Below are 15,000 nucleotides of genomic sequence, written 5' to 3'. Positions count from 1 at the left end.
GGTCACGGAATGAATTAAGTTCATAAGTAGAGATACCACAGTACTGTACTTCTTTTTCTCAAAGCAAACCCTGGTTTCTCCTTCCATTCAGTAGCTCTCCTATTCTGGCCCTCCACTTCCACCTCCTCCTCCACCACCATCATCTCCTCCTCCTCCTCTTCCATTTCCTCCAATGTTTTATCTAATACATTTTTATTATGACTTCAAAGCGGGTTGATTACATTTCAGTTTTAATTAGTACAGCATCCCAGAGGGGGGAAAAGACAGATTACACATCATATAGCAAAAAGCCGTTGGAGACATCTGAAAAGGAATAGCGAACTTCATCTATTTCCTTCTTTCGTCTCCGCTCTGGGGTGAAGTTGGCTAGAAGACGGTGGGAGTTCCTTGCCTACATCCCAAGAGTTGAAAAGCAGAAGAGAATCAAACAGGACCCTCCATTCCAAGCGCCCAAAGTCTCTGTTTGTGGGCCCTCCAGCAAGTCCAGGCAGGTTTAAGGCAGGCTGGGGGGCAGGCGGTGAAGGGGGGAGAGATGGTTTCGGGGTGGGGGCAAAGAAGAAGATGCAGCAACCAGAGGCTTTGCTCACACTTGGCTCCCCACATCAGTTTCTGTGGCCCTCCGGTGGCATTTCTCAGGCTGTTCCTCCCACAGGACACGTGAAATCACATCTCAGGTGCGAAAATACTGAAAGGGATGAAAAGAGAGCTGGTAAACTGTATGTCAGGGGTCCCCAAACTTTTTACACAGGGGGCCAGTTCACTGTCCCTCAGACTGTTGGAGGTCCGGACTATAAAAAAAACCTATGAACAAATCCCTATGCACACTGCACATACCTTATTTAAAGTAAAAAACAAAATGTGAACAAATACAATATTTAAAATAAAGAAGTAATAAGTAATAAAGTAATTAATAATTAAGTAATAAAGTAATTAATAATTAAGTAATAAAGTAATTTATACTTCTTTATTAACAAGTAAATTTAAACTTAAATCAACAAACTCCATTTCTCCTTCCTTCCTTCCTTCTCTCCCTCCCTCCTTCCTCTCCACTTCTCTCTTCCCTCTTCCTTTTCTCTCATTTGTTTCATTTTCCTCTCCCTCGTTCTTTCCCTCCATCATTTTCTCATTTTTCTCTTTCTCTCTCTCTCTCTTTCCAGCTCTCCCTCTTCCTTTCTCTCTCCCTCTCTATCTCTCCCTCTTTCTCATTCTTTCTCTCTTCTCACTTTCTCTCTCACTCTCTTTCTAACTCTCCATCTATGTATCTCTCACACTTTCTCTCTCTCCCCCTCTCTCTATTTCCCCTTTTCTCTCTCTCCCTTTCTATCTCTCCTCTTCATTTCTCTCTCCCTCTCTATTTCTCCCTCTTATTATATCGATCAGTAAAATCTCGTGTGCTATCGCGGGCTGGTTAAAAGACCTCAGCGGGCCACATTCGGCCCGTGGGCCGTAGTTTGGGGACCACTGCTGTATGTCTTCACAGGTGTCTGCATCTTACCAAGGGAATCACCTTCCTTGTTTTGGGCTTCTCCTGGGGTGGGGCAAAATAGTCTGGGAGGGGGCTAAGAGCAAACCCTTTCCTCACAAACACCACGCCCGACTTCTAAGAAAGCCCTTTTGTGAAAATGTTGCGATCATCTTGAGCTTTTTAAAACTTCTCCCGCAGATGCCCAAATGTCCTGCATTGATAAAAACTTAGAAATATAGAAGATTGACTGCAGAAAAAGACCTCCTAGTCCGTAAACTAGGAGTCCGTAAACTAAGAGTTTCGTAATCTACTCAAGACCCACCTATACCGCCAGGCATGGGGGAGTTGAGACACCTTTTTCCCCAGGCTTTTTATATTTTATGTTTGGTATGTATGTGTCATTTGGTTTTTAAATATGATAGGATTTTATATGCTTTTTTTTAAATATTAGATTTGTTTCACTATAATATTGTTTTTTATTATTATTGTGAGCTGCCCCGAGTCTTCGGAGAGGGGCGGCATACAAATGTAATAAATTATTATTATTATTATTATTATTATTATTATTATTATTAGTCCATGTAGTCTGCCCTTAATACTATTTCCTGTATTTTATCTTAGGATGGATATATGTTTATCCCAGGCATGTTTAAATTCAGTAACTGTGGATTCACCAACCACGTCTGCTGGAAGTTTGTTCCAAGGATCTACTACTCTTTCAGTAAAATAATATTTTCTCATGTTGCTTCTGATCTTTCCCTAATTCACGTCAGATTGCACCCCCTTGTTCTTGGGTTCACTTTCCTATTAAAAACACTTCCCTCCGGAACCTTATTTAACCCTTTAACATATTTAAATGTTTAAATATTTAAATGTTTACAAAGCAGATAAAAGCACACTCCCCACTCTCTCTTCTGTCCTCCAGATTGAGTTCATGAAGTCTTTCCTGATACGTTTTATGCCTAAGACCTTCCACCATTTTTGTAGCCCGTCTTTGGACCTGTTCAGTTTTATCAATATCTTTTCATTGGTGAGGTCTCCAGAGCTGAACACAGTTTAAACACTTTTTAAACTTTTCCCCCTTTCTGGAGTTGAACTCAACATTACATTAAATCGTTGCAAAAACGGCAGCCTTGTGAGACCTCCATCCCCAGTCAATGAGGTGTTCTTGAAAACCGTCTCTTTTAAACAATGTTATAGGAGCAGCCCCCTCTGGCCCACGGGTTCAGCGCATTCTCACAACTTATCAGACTAAAACAGGGGGCTCGTTTCTGAACGGTGGTTCATTTCTCACCACTTCCTAAACCTGCTTAAGCAAACGCGCTTAACCACGTGTGAGTGGAGGGACTTTGATTTTCTTCCTCGGGTTTTCCTGCAGGTGGGAGTCCACTGTTGCTTTGGTCTCATCGCTTGGGACAGGAACTGACCGTCCGGCTTGGGGTCAAAGCGGGCACAACTGGAAGAGCAATCGAGGGCGGTGGGGACCGCAGCTCAGCCGGGCGGTCCCATGGGAGTGGGGGGCTCCCCGAGTCTCCAGTCGGCCAGTCTGCGTCTGGAAGGAGGCTCCCCGCTCAGCCAGGAGGGCGCCCGGCTGCCCCGAGGAAGCGCCTCCAGTCTCCCCCCGGAGCTCCGGCCGCCCCCTCGCCGCCACACTTCGCCCGAGTGCCCCGACGCCGCGCAAGAATCGCCGGGCTTCTGCCCGCGAAAGGACTGGGGGGCCCTGCCTCCGCCCCGGCTGCTTCCCCTCCCCAAGAGAAATCGGCTGGGGGAGGCGGCCGCCGAGTCTTCAACTCTCCCCCCCTCCTCGGGCAGACCGAAGTACCGGCAGAAGGCGCGGCCGGGCAAGCGCGGAGGGGAGAGCAGCCCCGAGTCCGGCCAAGGTCAGCGCCCCGCGGCTCTGAGCCCGTCCCGCCCTCCGACCTCCCGCCCGGCTGTCCGGGCTCCCGTGCGGCCCTCCAAGGCAGCCCCGCCTGCTTCGGCCACCGCTTTCAGCTGCGCGCAGCGGAACCGGACGGCGCGGGGCCAAAAGGGCAGCAGTTCGGCCGGAGCGCCCCGCCTCCCCCCGCTGCATCGCTCCCGTCTCTTCCTCACGGAAGGGGCTCCCCCTCGCCGCCGCGGCCGCCAGCCTTTCCCGGGCAGAGTTGTCGCTGCCCGCCCTCTCCGTTACCTGTCGGGCATCCGCTCCTGCAATACGACGGGCGGCGTCTGGTCCCGCAAGGTCCGCCGGAGGGCCAGCCCGGCCCAGGGACCCTCGAGCGGGCGGAAGGCGGGCGCTCCCCTCGCCGGGGCGGGCAGGCTCTCCGGCAGGCGGCGACCCCAGCGGGCGTCGGGGCGAGGCGGGTCCGGCCAGGGCGGCAGGTGCGGGGAGCTGCCGCGGGGCTCCGTCCCGGCCTCCTCCCGCCGCCACAGGTAGGGCGAGCGGCGGACGCCCATCAGCAGCCCCGACGCCCGACCCACCGTGTGGTACCGCGGGCTGGCTACGTGCTTGTACCAGGCACCGGCCGGGCCCGGGAGCAGCATCAGCAGGAGCAGGAGGAAGACTCCGCCGCCGCCCGGCCCGGCCCGCCTGTCCTTCCCCGACGCCATGCAGCCGCCCAGCCGAGCTGCCCCCGCCGCGCCTCGCCCGAGAGGCATATAAGGCCGGAGGGGGCGGGGGCGTCGCGGGCCCCTCTCGGGCGGCTCCACCCTTTTCCCGACGGGGCGGAGCAGAGCCGCAGCGCCCCCGCAGCTCCCCCCTTGCCCCGCCCTGCCTTCAACCTGTGCCAGGCGGTGGGGGCCGCCTGCGAGAGGGCCGTCGGGGCAGCGCGGGGAAGAGACTCCCGGGACGGCGGGGGCGGACGGCGCCTTCGCAGCTTCGCCCTCCGTTGCCTCCCGGCGGCCGCACCTGCGCGCCTTCCCCTCGTGTTGGCGGGTCAGCGGCTCCTCCCGCCCCGTCGATTCCCTCGGCCCCTCGGCCTTTCCCGGGTCGAACCTGGCCTGCCGCCTTGTGCACGCAATGGCCGCCCCGCGCAAAGCAACAGAACCCGAACGCGGTTCCTGGTGGCTGCAGCATCCCAAAGTAGCAGAGCCCGAAATGCCTCTTGGCCCGGCTCGCCGCTCTCGGACTCCTGCGGTGGCGATGGTGGCGACGGTGGCGGGGTGTCCCACCTGGTTGAGGCGGCTGCTTACGATCCAGGGCAGCCCCATCCCTGCAGTGATATGGAGGTGATTAAATGTTTGTTTTCAGAAAGTTTGTTTTATCAGCCAGGCCAAAGGCAGAGCAAGAAGTCTCCCGGGCAGATCCTGCAGATAACAGCTCTTTAAAAAAAAAAAAAAAAAAATTTAAACTTTTATTGTTCTTTTAAAAAGATAATTAATATAATTATTGTTACAGATCCAATACAATTTCATTTTGCATATTAAGATTACAAATCACATCTCTATATCTTAAGCAAACCACATACATTTCCGTAAGTTAATAAAGCCTATAATATTATTATGTTTAAACCTTTAATTGCATTTGTGATTGACATGCACACTGGAGATAAGTTTTTAAAAGAATTTCCTGTGATGGGAAGTAATAGTCTCCCCTCCAAAACAAGAAATTCAAAAATGTAGGTTTTTGCTGAGCAGTAATACGCATTTTCAAAAGCAAACATTAAAAGGAAAATCAGACATTTATAATATTTCAAGGTATTTCTAAACATTGTAAAAATTTGTCCCGGCAGTGTATGGTATATTAATTTAGTTCTTCATCAGAATATGTTCATGTACCAAGAAGACCATGTGCCCACTGACACCACAGCCTAGACCAGTGTTTACCAACCTTGACAACTTGAAGATATCTGGACTTCAACTCCCAGAATTCCCCAGACAGCGAATGCTGGCTAGGGAATTCTGGGAGTTGAAGTCCAAATATCTTCAAGTTGCCAAGGTTGGGAAACACTGGCCTAGACGACAACCCAACATTGTTATGCCGATCCTGTGGTTCACTGCTATTATTCTGTGTGAGGGGTCCTTTGCGCTCTCCAAGTGTCCTTCTTTCTTCCACTCATTTCATTACCTAACCATCTACATCATCAGAGGTACTAAAGACTGCTATTTCTTCTCATTTTATATTCTGGGGTCTTGCCTGTCTGTGTGGGTGGGGCAGTCTCAGAGATTCTTTCATAAGGCTGCTTAATGATGGCTCTTAGGTCATCTCTTGATTGGAGTGCTGCTTCCTTTATTGTTGGTCTGAAATTCACCTTGCAGTTAATCTATGCAGATCTGACTGCTGGTCACTAGTGCTGAGATCTTTTTTTCCCTTTTGGGCTGGTTGATTGTCTCTTTTGCAGAGTGTATAGATGTTGTTAAGATCTATGTGTCTATTGAGGGCCAGGCTTCTAGAAATTCTCTGGCGCTTTGGGATTTGGCCTGGCCTAGAATTTTCACATTTTCCGAATTGAAACTATGGTTAATTCTGTTTGTATGCTATGAAATTAAAGAATTTTCCTCATGCCTTTTGACTGCCAGTTGGTGCTCATGGATGTATTTGGTTTGTTTATATCAGAGCTTGCATTTGCGGAAACTAGCCTGTTTGTGCCCAACCAGCAAACCAGTCCAGCCAGCCCACCAACCCAACCAGCCAGCCAGCCAGCCACAGACCAGTAGAAATGGAATTGAAGTCTTCAATGAAACACAACAGCAGTAGGAAGTTGTGGGAAAATATATTTACTTCTTTATACCACAACTACTACTACTTTCTATACTATACATACAATAAATTAGTATCTTACTAGTACCTTGCTACAACTATCTTAGGTCAATACCTCACAGGAACCAACTTTTACAATGTTACAGCTTCTTCAAAGCATACTTCCATGAACAGCAACAGCACACCGCTAACAGCAAACAGACAGAGAGAAAGAGTAGGGAGCTCTTGCCTAGTTAAATACTTTTCACATAATTGCTAGGTTGCTGCATGCTCAATTGCCTCTGAATGACTCAGCATTCTTAACTGAGGTCTACTTTCTGCATTATGATATTACCTAGGGATTTTTAATTCCTCACAGTTTAGACCCAACAACCCTAGAAGAAAAAACCAGGAGTCATCTACAACATACAATCAGTGTTTAGGACAGAATACATCTCTGAAGATCAACTGGCAGTCAGAAGGCATGCGGAAGACTCTTGGGAAATGTTGGGAACCGTCTTGAGAGAGCCACAGTGGCCTCTGCAGGGAAAGGCTTTTCGGGAAGGGCGTGAGGAGGCAGAACCCACAGAAGCTCAAGTGATTTTCCCCTTGCTGGTCAGCCCCCCTTGCCATCACTCACAGGATTGTGTCGCTTGAGGCACTCTAGAAATCACTGAGAGTGTCTAGTACACCAGTGTTTCCCAACCTTGGCAACTTGAAGATATCTGGACTTCAACTCCCAGAATTCCCCAGCCAGCATTCGCTGGCTGGGGAATTCTGGGAGTTGAAGTCCAAATATCTTCAAGTTGCCAAGGTTGGGAAACACTGTAGTACATGACAGGACAATCCAGCAGAGCTTTCAGAACCTTGGATAGTTCCAAACAGCTCTTGCTTGGAAAGGCCTGGAAATACACCTTTCAGCCTCGTTGAACTTCTCCATCTGAGATGCTTGCAAACACAATGGGGGCCTCAATGGATGTTGAGTCTGACGGAGAAACGGGCTCCTCCTCCCCCCCGCCCAGAAGTATGCAGCTGCGTCACAGCTTATTAGCAAACATTGGCTCACCGAGTGGCACAGCTCAGGATGTTGGGGGGGGGCCAGACCCCACCCTGCATTATTATTCCAAGTAGTGCTGCAATAGGCATTTCTTTGCCAGTTACATTTTGCCAGCATTCATCGGTTTAAGCCAGAGGTGAGGAACCTGCAGATGAGAATACTTTTTATAGAACATATTGGGGTGGCATTGATTGATTGATTGATTGATTGATTGATTGATTTGTAGGCTGCCCCTCTCCATAGACTCAGGGCAGCTAACAACAATAATAAAAACAGCATGTAACAAATCTAATATTTAAAACCACTAAAAAACCCTTATTAAAAACCAAACATACACACAAACATACCATGCATAAATTGAATAAAAGAATATCTCAGTTCCCCCATGCCTGACAGCAGAGGTGGGTTTTAAGGAGCTTACGAAAGGCAAGGAGGGTGGGGGCAATTCTGATCTCTGGGGGGAGCTGGTTCCAGAGGGCCAGGGCCACCACAGAGAAGGCTCTTTCCCTGGGTCCCGCCAAATGACATTGTTTAGTTGACGGGACTCGGAGAAGGCCCACTCTATGGGACCTAACTGGTCGCTGGGATTCGTGCGGCAGAAGGTGGTCCCAGAGATATTCATGCAAAGGAGATGAATTCACTTAAGAATATTTTATATCAGTACCTTACATTTGTTTAATATAATCCTTTGCATGAGTTATATTCTCATGTTTTACTACTCAATTTTAGCATATTATACTGCATTTTAACTTATTTATCCACATTCCCTTTATTTTATCCAATTTTTTTGTATTTTAACCAGTCACAGTTTTATGACAACCGACGTGGTCCCTGTTTTTGCTTTGATATGGTCAATTGACTAATCAAATAAAGTTGATTGTTGTTGTTGTTGGACTGCATCTCCTCACAGTCCCAATCGGTAGACAGAAGGATGAGTGATGCCAGGAGCTCCAATTCAGGGACCCTGGAATGATAAACTCCTCATCTTGTTGAAGGTCTATTCCTGCCCCTCATCAATTCTAGAATAGAACAGAACAGAATAAAACAGAACAGAAACTTGGAGGTCTTTTAGTTCAAGCAGGAGAACCCATGTAATCTCAGACAAGAGACTGCCCAGTCTCTTCTTAAAAACCACGGAAACATTTCTCCCTATATTGTATTTATTTTTCACTCCCCTGTGGTAGGATTCCTGCTTTGAAATATGGCCTTCCTCCTCCTGGCCAAGACAGTCATCATAGCTGGGATGGGGGGAAACCCTGGGAAAGACTCTTGTCCATCAACAAGGAGGTATTGACTTCCTTCCATTATTCTTTCAGAAAAAAAATCTTACACTAGCACTCACAGAGAATTCTCCTTTAAGGCAAGGGCTTCATTTGTCAGAGGTGGTTATCTTGTTCAGCTTTTTAAAATTCTTGCACATGTGAATTGCAATATTCATATTGGTGTGTTGATAAAATGAAGTACATTTGAAGTTCTGGCAGCCAGACATTAACAGGGTCCTGGTGGCACCTTGACTAATCTTTTGTGACCTTCTACACGGATAGAAACATAGAAACATAGAAGACTGACGGCAGAAAAAGACCCCATGGTCCATCTAGTCTGCCCTTATACTATTTTCTGTATTTTATCTTAGGATGGATATATGGATGATTGTTGGAAATGGTTCTGCCAGAAACTCTTGTTGGTCAGAATCGATTCAGAATTGAAGGACGGGGCCACCCGGTTAAGATATTTCAGTAGTTTGTGAAATACTACATCTAGCCAATAATATAAAGTATGACAAAATAAAAATAAACTTGATTTTCTTTCTGAAGAAGGTGTTTCTAGCGCTGTAGAGAACATTGCAAGAGAGTAATCTCAGCAGAATTCTTTATAATAAACACATTTAATTTAAATTACAAGATTCCAAACAAGTGTCTAGTCATCTTGCTTTGTTGTTGCAAAAAACAAAGAATTTTTTTTTGGGGGGGGGGGGAGGGTTCTGGATATGATTCCTATTGTCTTGAATGTAGATGTTCACAGCTGGTCCCCGAGCAGAATATAATCTTCCTAAATTACATTGCTAAAAAGAATAAAATATGGTGCTAAATAACACATAACATAAAAATGTTTTTAGTGCATTCTCTCTCTCAGCAACAAATCTATTAGAACTGCACTTTTTAATTTTGCCTGTTATTAAGTAGAACAATTTATATCATTTTTCTGGCAGTACTTAAACTATTTAACAATTTTCGGAGATGACAAGTAGCAACAGAATTAAATACAGTGTAACCAGTTTTAAAGCATTTGTATTTACAAAGCTCTTCAGAAACCAAAACCCAGATGGATTCTTGAGAGGTGTCAGATTCTTCTACCATTTGTTGTTTTGTTTAAATATTTTAATTGGTGTGTGTAGTGGAGGGGAGTTTTGTGGGTTTTTAAAAAAATATCAGGAAGCAGCTGCCTTTTAGGACATGGGTCCCAATTGCCATTCTGGGTTTTAAAAGCGAAATGCTCCTCCATTATTTGGACTGGAGGCATTTCAGGTTTGTATAAAGTGGACACAGCGGAGATCCAGAAAGTTCTGTTCATGTTATGTAAAGGTTATATCCATTTAATATTATAATGAGCCAGGGTGGCGCAGCAGGTAGAGTGCTGTACTGCAGGCCACTGAAGCTGACTGTAGATCTGTAAGTCAGCGGTTCAAATCTCATCACCGGCTCAAGGTTGACTCAGCCTTCCATCCTTCTGAGGTGGGTAAAATGAGGACCCAGATTGTGGGGGCAATAGGCTGGCTCTGTTAAAAAGTGCTATTGCTAACATGTTGTAAGCCGCCCTGAGTCTAAGGAGAAGGGCTGCATAAAAATTGAATAAATAAATAAATAATAAATTGAATAAATAAATAAATGTATGTAGATATGTAGTTTGGCTTTTTTTATCTGTGTAAATATCAGGCTTGTTTTTTTATCATAACTTCTGCTACTCTCGTCCTCAGGAAACCCAGCCTGCTTCTCTAAGACTCTGCTTCGATCATTTCTGACACAGTTTTGATAATTTTATTTTATTTCAATTGCAAAGTTAAAATACAACTTCAATGGGAAAGTACCGTTGACTTACCTGCACGGTCTTCTCGATGTGCTGTGTGGAGAGTCCAACATGGCTTCAACTCTAGTCTGTTGCTAGGCACTGAGTTTTTGAATATTCAAATGAGATAGCGCTCTCCAGCTGCCTAGGAGGTCAGTTTTTTCCAACCTGGATGACTCAAAAAAATCCAGGAGGAATTCTTGAAAGGTCCCTACACTATGACTGAGTTTCAAAAACTGGCCTTCTAGGCAGCTAGAGGGCGCTATCTCATTTGAATATTCAAAAATTCAGTCCCTAGCAACATACTAGAGTTGAACCCATGTTGGACTCTCCTTAGCAGCGCATTGGAGAAAACGGGAACAACAAACCAAAAAAGACAAAAAAGTGAATAAAAAATAAGCGTACACACATATTGTCCCCCCTTGTTGAATATAAAGATATTTTAAAAATGCAATATCATAATCTAATTAATTTAAAACAGTTAATCTAACACACATACACACACACCAGGATTAAAATCAGTCATTGCCATTCACACAACAAACATACACTACATTCGTTTGGCCAGGGATCTAGGGTCTAATGGCCCCAAGCCTGGCAGCATAAATGAGTCTTGAGACTTTTGCGGAAGGCGGGGAGGGTGGGGGCAGTATGGATCTCTGGGAGGAGCTGATTCCAGAGGGCCGGAGCCCCCACAGAGAAGGCTCTTCCCCTAGGTCTCGCCAAGTGACATTGTCTAGTTCAGTGTTTCCCAACCTTGGCCACTTGAAGATATCTGGACTTCAACTCCCAGAATTCCCCAGCCAGCATTTGCTGGCTGGGGAATTCTGGAGGTTGAAGTCCAAAATATCTTCAAGTAGCCAAGGTTGGGAAACACTGGTCTAGTTGATGGGACCTGGAGAAGGCCAACTCTGTGGGACCTGACCCGTCACTGGGACTCCTGCAGTTTAGGAGGAAAGGAGTTTTTGATTGCTCGTTTCTGGGAGCTCCAGGTAGCTTCTCTTAAAAAAAGAGTTCCAATACCCCCAAATAGAATCCAGATATAAAATAGATAGCCAAACACCTGGTATTGAAACCTCTACCAAAGCATTGGACAAGATTCTAACAGGCCATGAGAATAAACAGATAACCAGAATATATCAAATACTTCTTGAACAGGATAGAATAAAAGAGATAACTAAAAAACCAATGAAGGCATGGGAAAAAATTTACAACACGAGATACATATAGCAGATTGGGAAAGAACATGGACTACAATATCTAAAATAACTCTCTCAGCTGCATATAAAGAAAATTACTATAAACTCTTCTACAGGTGGTATATCCCACCAGCAAGGTTAGCAAAGATTTACCCAACATTACAAGATACATGTTGGAAATGTAAAAATGAAAAAGGCACCTTTCTTCATATGTGGTGGTCATACCCTAAAATGAAAAAAAATTGGAAAATAATTCATAACTGGCTTACTGAGATTATCAAAGAAGAAATAGAATATACTCCAGAAGGTATGTTGTTAGGAATCTGGAGGAGACATTACTCCAAACAAACTTTACATCTTATAACCCATATAAACACAGCAACAAGATTAGCAATAGCACAATTATGGAAGAATGAACAGACCCCAACTGAAAATTTAATAATAGATAAAATACATATTTGTGTGGAAATGGGTGAAATTACTAACTCAATTAAGGGAAATAAAATCAACGAATCAAAAAGAACATGGCAAAAATGGCATGAATGGATTCAAAAGAGAATATAGAAATAATATAATAACAAGCAACAGTACAATTGAAACGAACTACAGATACCTTGTAAATGTTTTTATTTATCACTTAGGAATTGTAATAAATATTAGACAATAAATGTATAAGATGTATACTACTGAATGTAATAGGTTAAAAAATAATGTAACTCACTAACAAAGATGGTTTGTGATCTGTAAAATGGAACAAAATGTGATTTGAATATTCTTCACTGTGAAAATTTAATAAAGAAAAACTTTTTTAAAAAAAGAGTTCCAGCTTTCAGGGGAATCGCTCAAAGTCAGCTGGGTGTTGCCTGGGATGGTCAAAAGGCAGGTCGGGATCCTTTAGACACAGCAGGTGTTTTAACACAGGGCTCCACTTTCTACATTGTCACGTAGAATGGCAATGACTGATTTTAATCCTGGGGGGGGGGGTGTTATATTAACTGTTTTAAATTAAATTAACCAACCTCTACTTTGCAGAGGGGCTGGGACATAGAGCCTCCCATTTTCCTTCCCTGCTTCACAGGAGAAGCAAAAGATTCCACTATTTTGCCAGTTAAGATATTATAACCGTTCTTGCTAGAGGCTTCCGATAAACAAACCATTTCTTTCCAACAGTTATCTTTAATCAGAGCGCCTACTGAGTTCGCTTTCAGGCTACTTTCTGTTATGCTGACCGAACAGATTGGAATCTAGTTCTTAACCAACTGCAGCTCATCCTTTCTGGATATTCAGCCCTGAAGTCTTCCCTTTGCAGTACTTGTGCTACAAAACTCAGTTTATACTCTTCAAAAATTCTTAGTAAAAGATTCAGTTTACTTCTCGTAGTTGTTAGCACATTTAAAGCAGGGATGTCTGATTTTGTTTGTTTGTTTGTTTGTTTGTTTATTTATTTATTTATTTGGATTGGATTGGATTGGATTGGATTTGTATGCCGCCCCTCTCCGTGGACTCCGGGCAGCTAACAACAGTGATAAAACAACATATGACAATCCAATAGTAAAACAATTAAAAACTCTTATTATAAAACCAAACATACATACAAAACATACCATGCATAAATTGTAAAGGCCTAAGGGGGAAAGAATATCTCAGTTCCCCCATGCCTGACGGCAGAGGTGGGTTTTAAGAAGCTTATGAAAGGCGAGGAGGGTGGGGGCAATTTGAATCTCTGGGGGGAGTTGGTTCCAGAGGGCCGGGGCCGCCACAGAGAAGGCTCTTCCCCTGGGTCCCGCCAAACGACATTGTTTAGTTGATGGGACCCGGAGAAGGCCCACTCTGTGGGACCTAACTGGTCACTGAGATTTGTGCAGCAGAAGGCGGTCCCTGAGATAATCTGGTCCGGTGCCATGAAGGGCTTTATAGGTCATAACCAACACTTTGAATTGTGACCGGAAACTGATCGGCAACCAATGCAGACTGCAGAGTGTTGGTGAGACATGGGCATATTTAGGAAGGCCCATGATTGCTCTTGCAGCTGCATTCTGCACAATCTGAAATTTCCGAATGTAGAGAGCATCAGTGTTCCCTCTAATTTTTTGGGGGGGTGGGCGGAAAAGTATACTGTCTGAGCGGCAGTCCCTTCGGGACTGGGCGGCACAGAAATAATAAATAAATAAATAAATAAATAAATAAATAAACCAACAAACAAGCAAACAAACAAACAAATAAATAAATAAAAAACCCACCCTGTTTTGTCTCAGAGAATTTCAAAATAAAATACTGTACTGTGTGTCTATAACAGTGAGCTCATAATAGGGCAACTCTATCAATATCAAAATGCCACTTAAATAGTTGAGCTAGTTTCAAACTAGATTTTGATTTTCTTTCTCTCTTCCTTACTCCCATTCTTTTTCTTTCTCTTTTCCTTCCTCTCTTTTTTCTATCTGTTTCTCTCTCTTCCTCTCTCTCTCCTTCCCTCTCACTCTTTCCCTCTCGGCTTCTGGGCAGGTTTGGAAAACTCTGAGTTGATGATGATTTTTAAGTGAGCGATTGCTCACTGCTCAGCTTAGAGGGAACTATGGAGAGCATTACAGTAGTCGAGCCTCGGGGTGATGAGGACATGAGTGACTGTGAGCAGTGACTCCCAGTCCAAATAGGACCGCAATTGATGCACCAACTGATCTTGGTGACTTTAAGGCTGAGGTTGAGACGCATGTCTGAGTGGAGAATTCTGGGGAATTCCACAAGTCTTAAAGCCACTGAGGATAGACAATCCTTATCTAAAGTCTTTTTCCTATAAGGAAGGTGATCTAGGACAGTGTTTCCCAACTTTGGCAACTTGGAGATATCTGGACTTCAACTCCCAGAATTCCCCAGCCAGCATTCGCTGGCTGGGGAATTCTGGGAGTTGAAGTCCAAATATCTTCAAGTTGCCAAGGTTGGGAAACATTGGTCTAGGAGACAGCAGGACCATTTCAGATGCATCTCCAAGTTGAAAAATACTCTCTTTGGCAAGGTCCTTTTGCCTTCCCTGGCCTGCTTCACAGGAGGCACGGAGCAAATGGTTGAATCGTCTCCCTCCAATCTCTTTGGCAATGCGATTGCTCACCCAGCCTTGCAATTTTTCTTTCCAATATTTTTATTAATTTTCTTAAAATAACACACAGACTTACAAACATTAAACATAGAATGTGGGGATGTATCATCCCCGCTTTTCTTAAAAGTATAAATGCAGATACAGAAAAAGGAATACATGATTAAATGCGTAATTCGATACTACTAATACAAAAATATCTAGTAAGGAAAAAGTGATATTGTAAAAAAGAAAAATAGTTATAACTAGTATAAAGTCAAACAATCTTGTCAATTCTATGTATATAGACTAAATCTAATATTAATCTCAATTAAAAAAAAGAAAGATTTAAACCAAAGTATCTATGCCTATTGTTAATCTTCTATTATTAGTTTTTTTTTCTTATCTATCCATTCATAAACATTGTTCCATGTTTCATAAAATTTCGTTTCTTCTTGATCATTCAAGCGTCTTGTCATGATATCCATCTCCGCG

General features: G+C 44.3%; 1 protein-coding gene across 1 annotated transcript; it reads right to left on the bottom strand.

The window, feature by feature from the left end:
• Positions 1–213: 213 nt before the first annotated feature.
• Positions 214–4,169, bottom strand: NPW (neuropeptide W). Its single transcript, XM_070761779.1, has 2 exons — positions 3,633–4,169; positions 214–685 (listed from the first exon to the last, which is right to left on the bottom strand). Exons 1-2 carry the CDS (start codon positions 4,097–4,099, stop codon positions 664–666), a joined length of 489 nt encoding a protein of 162 aa, XP_070617880.1. The 5' UTR covers positions 4,100–4,169; the 3' UTR covers positions 214–663.
• Positions 4,170–15,000: the final 10,831 nt, after the last annotated feature.

Source organism: Erythrolamprus reginae, chromosome 9 (genome assembly GCF_031021105.1).
Source record: "Erythrolamprus reginae isolate rEryReg1 chromosome 9, rEryReg1.hap1, whole genome shotgun sequence".
Lineage (NCBI taxonomy): Eukaryota > Metazoa > Chordata > Lepidosauria > Squamata > Dipsadidae > Erythrolamprus > Erythrolamprus reginae.
Note: the sequence above shows the minus strand (reverse complement) of the source record. Positions and strands in the feature narration are given on the sequence as shown.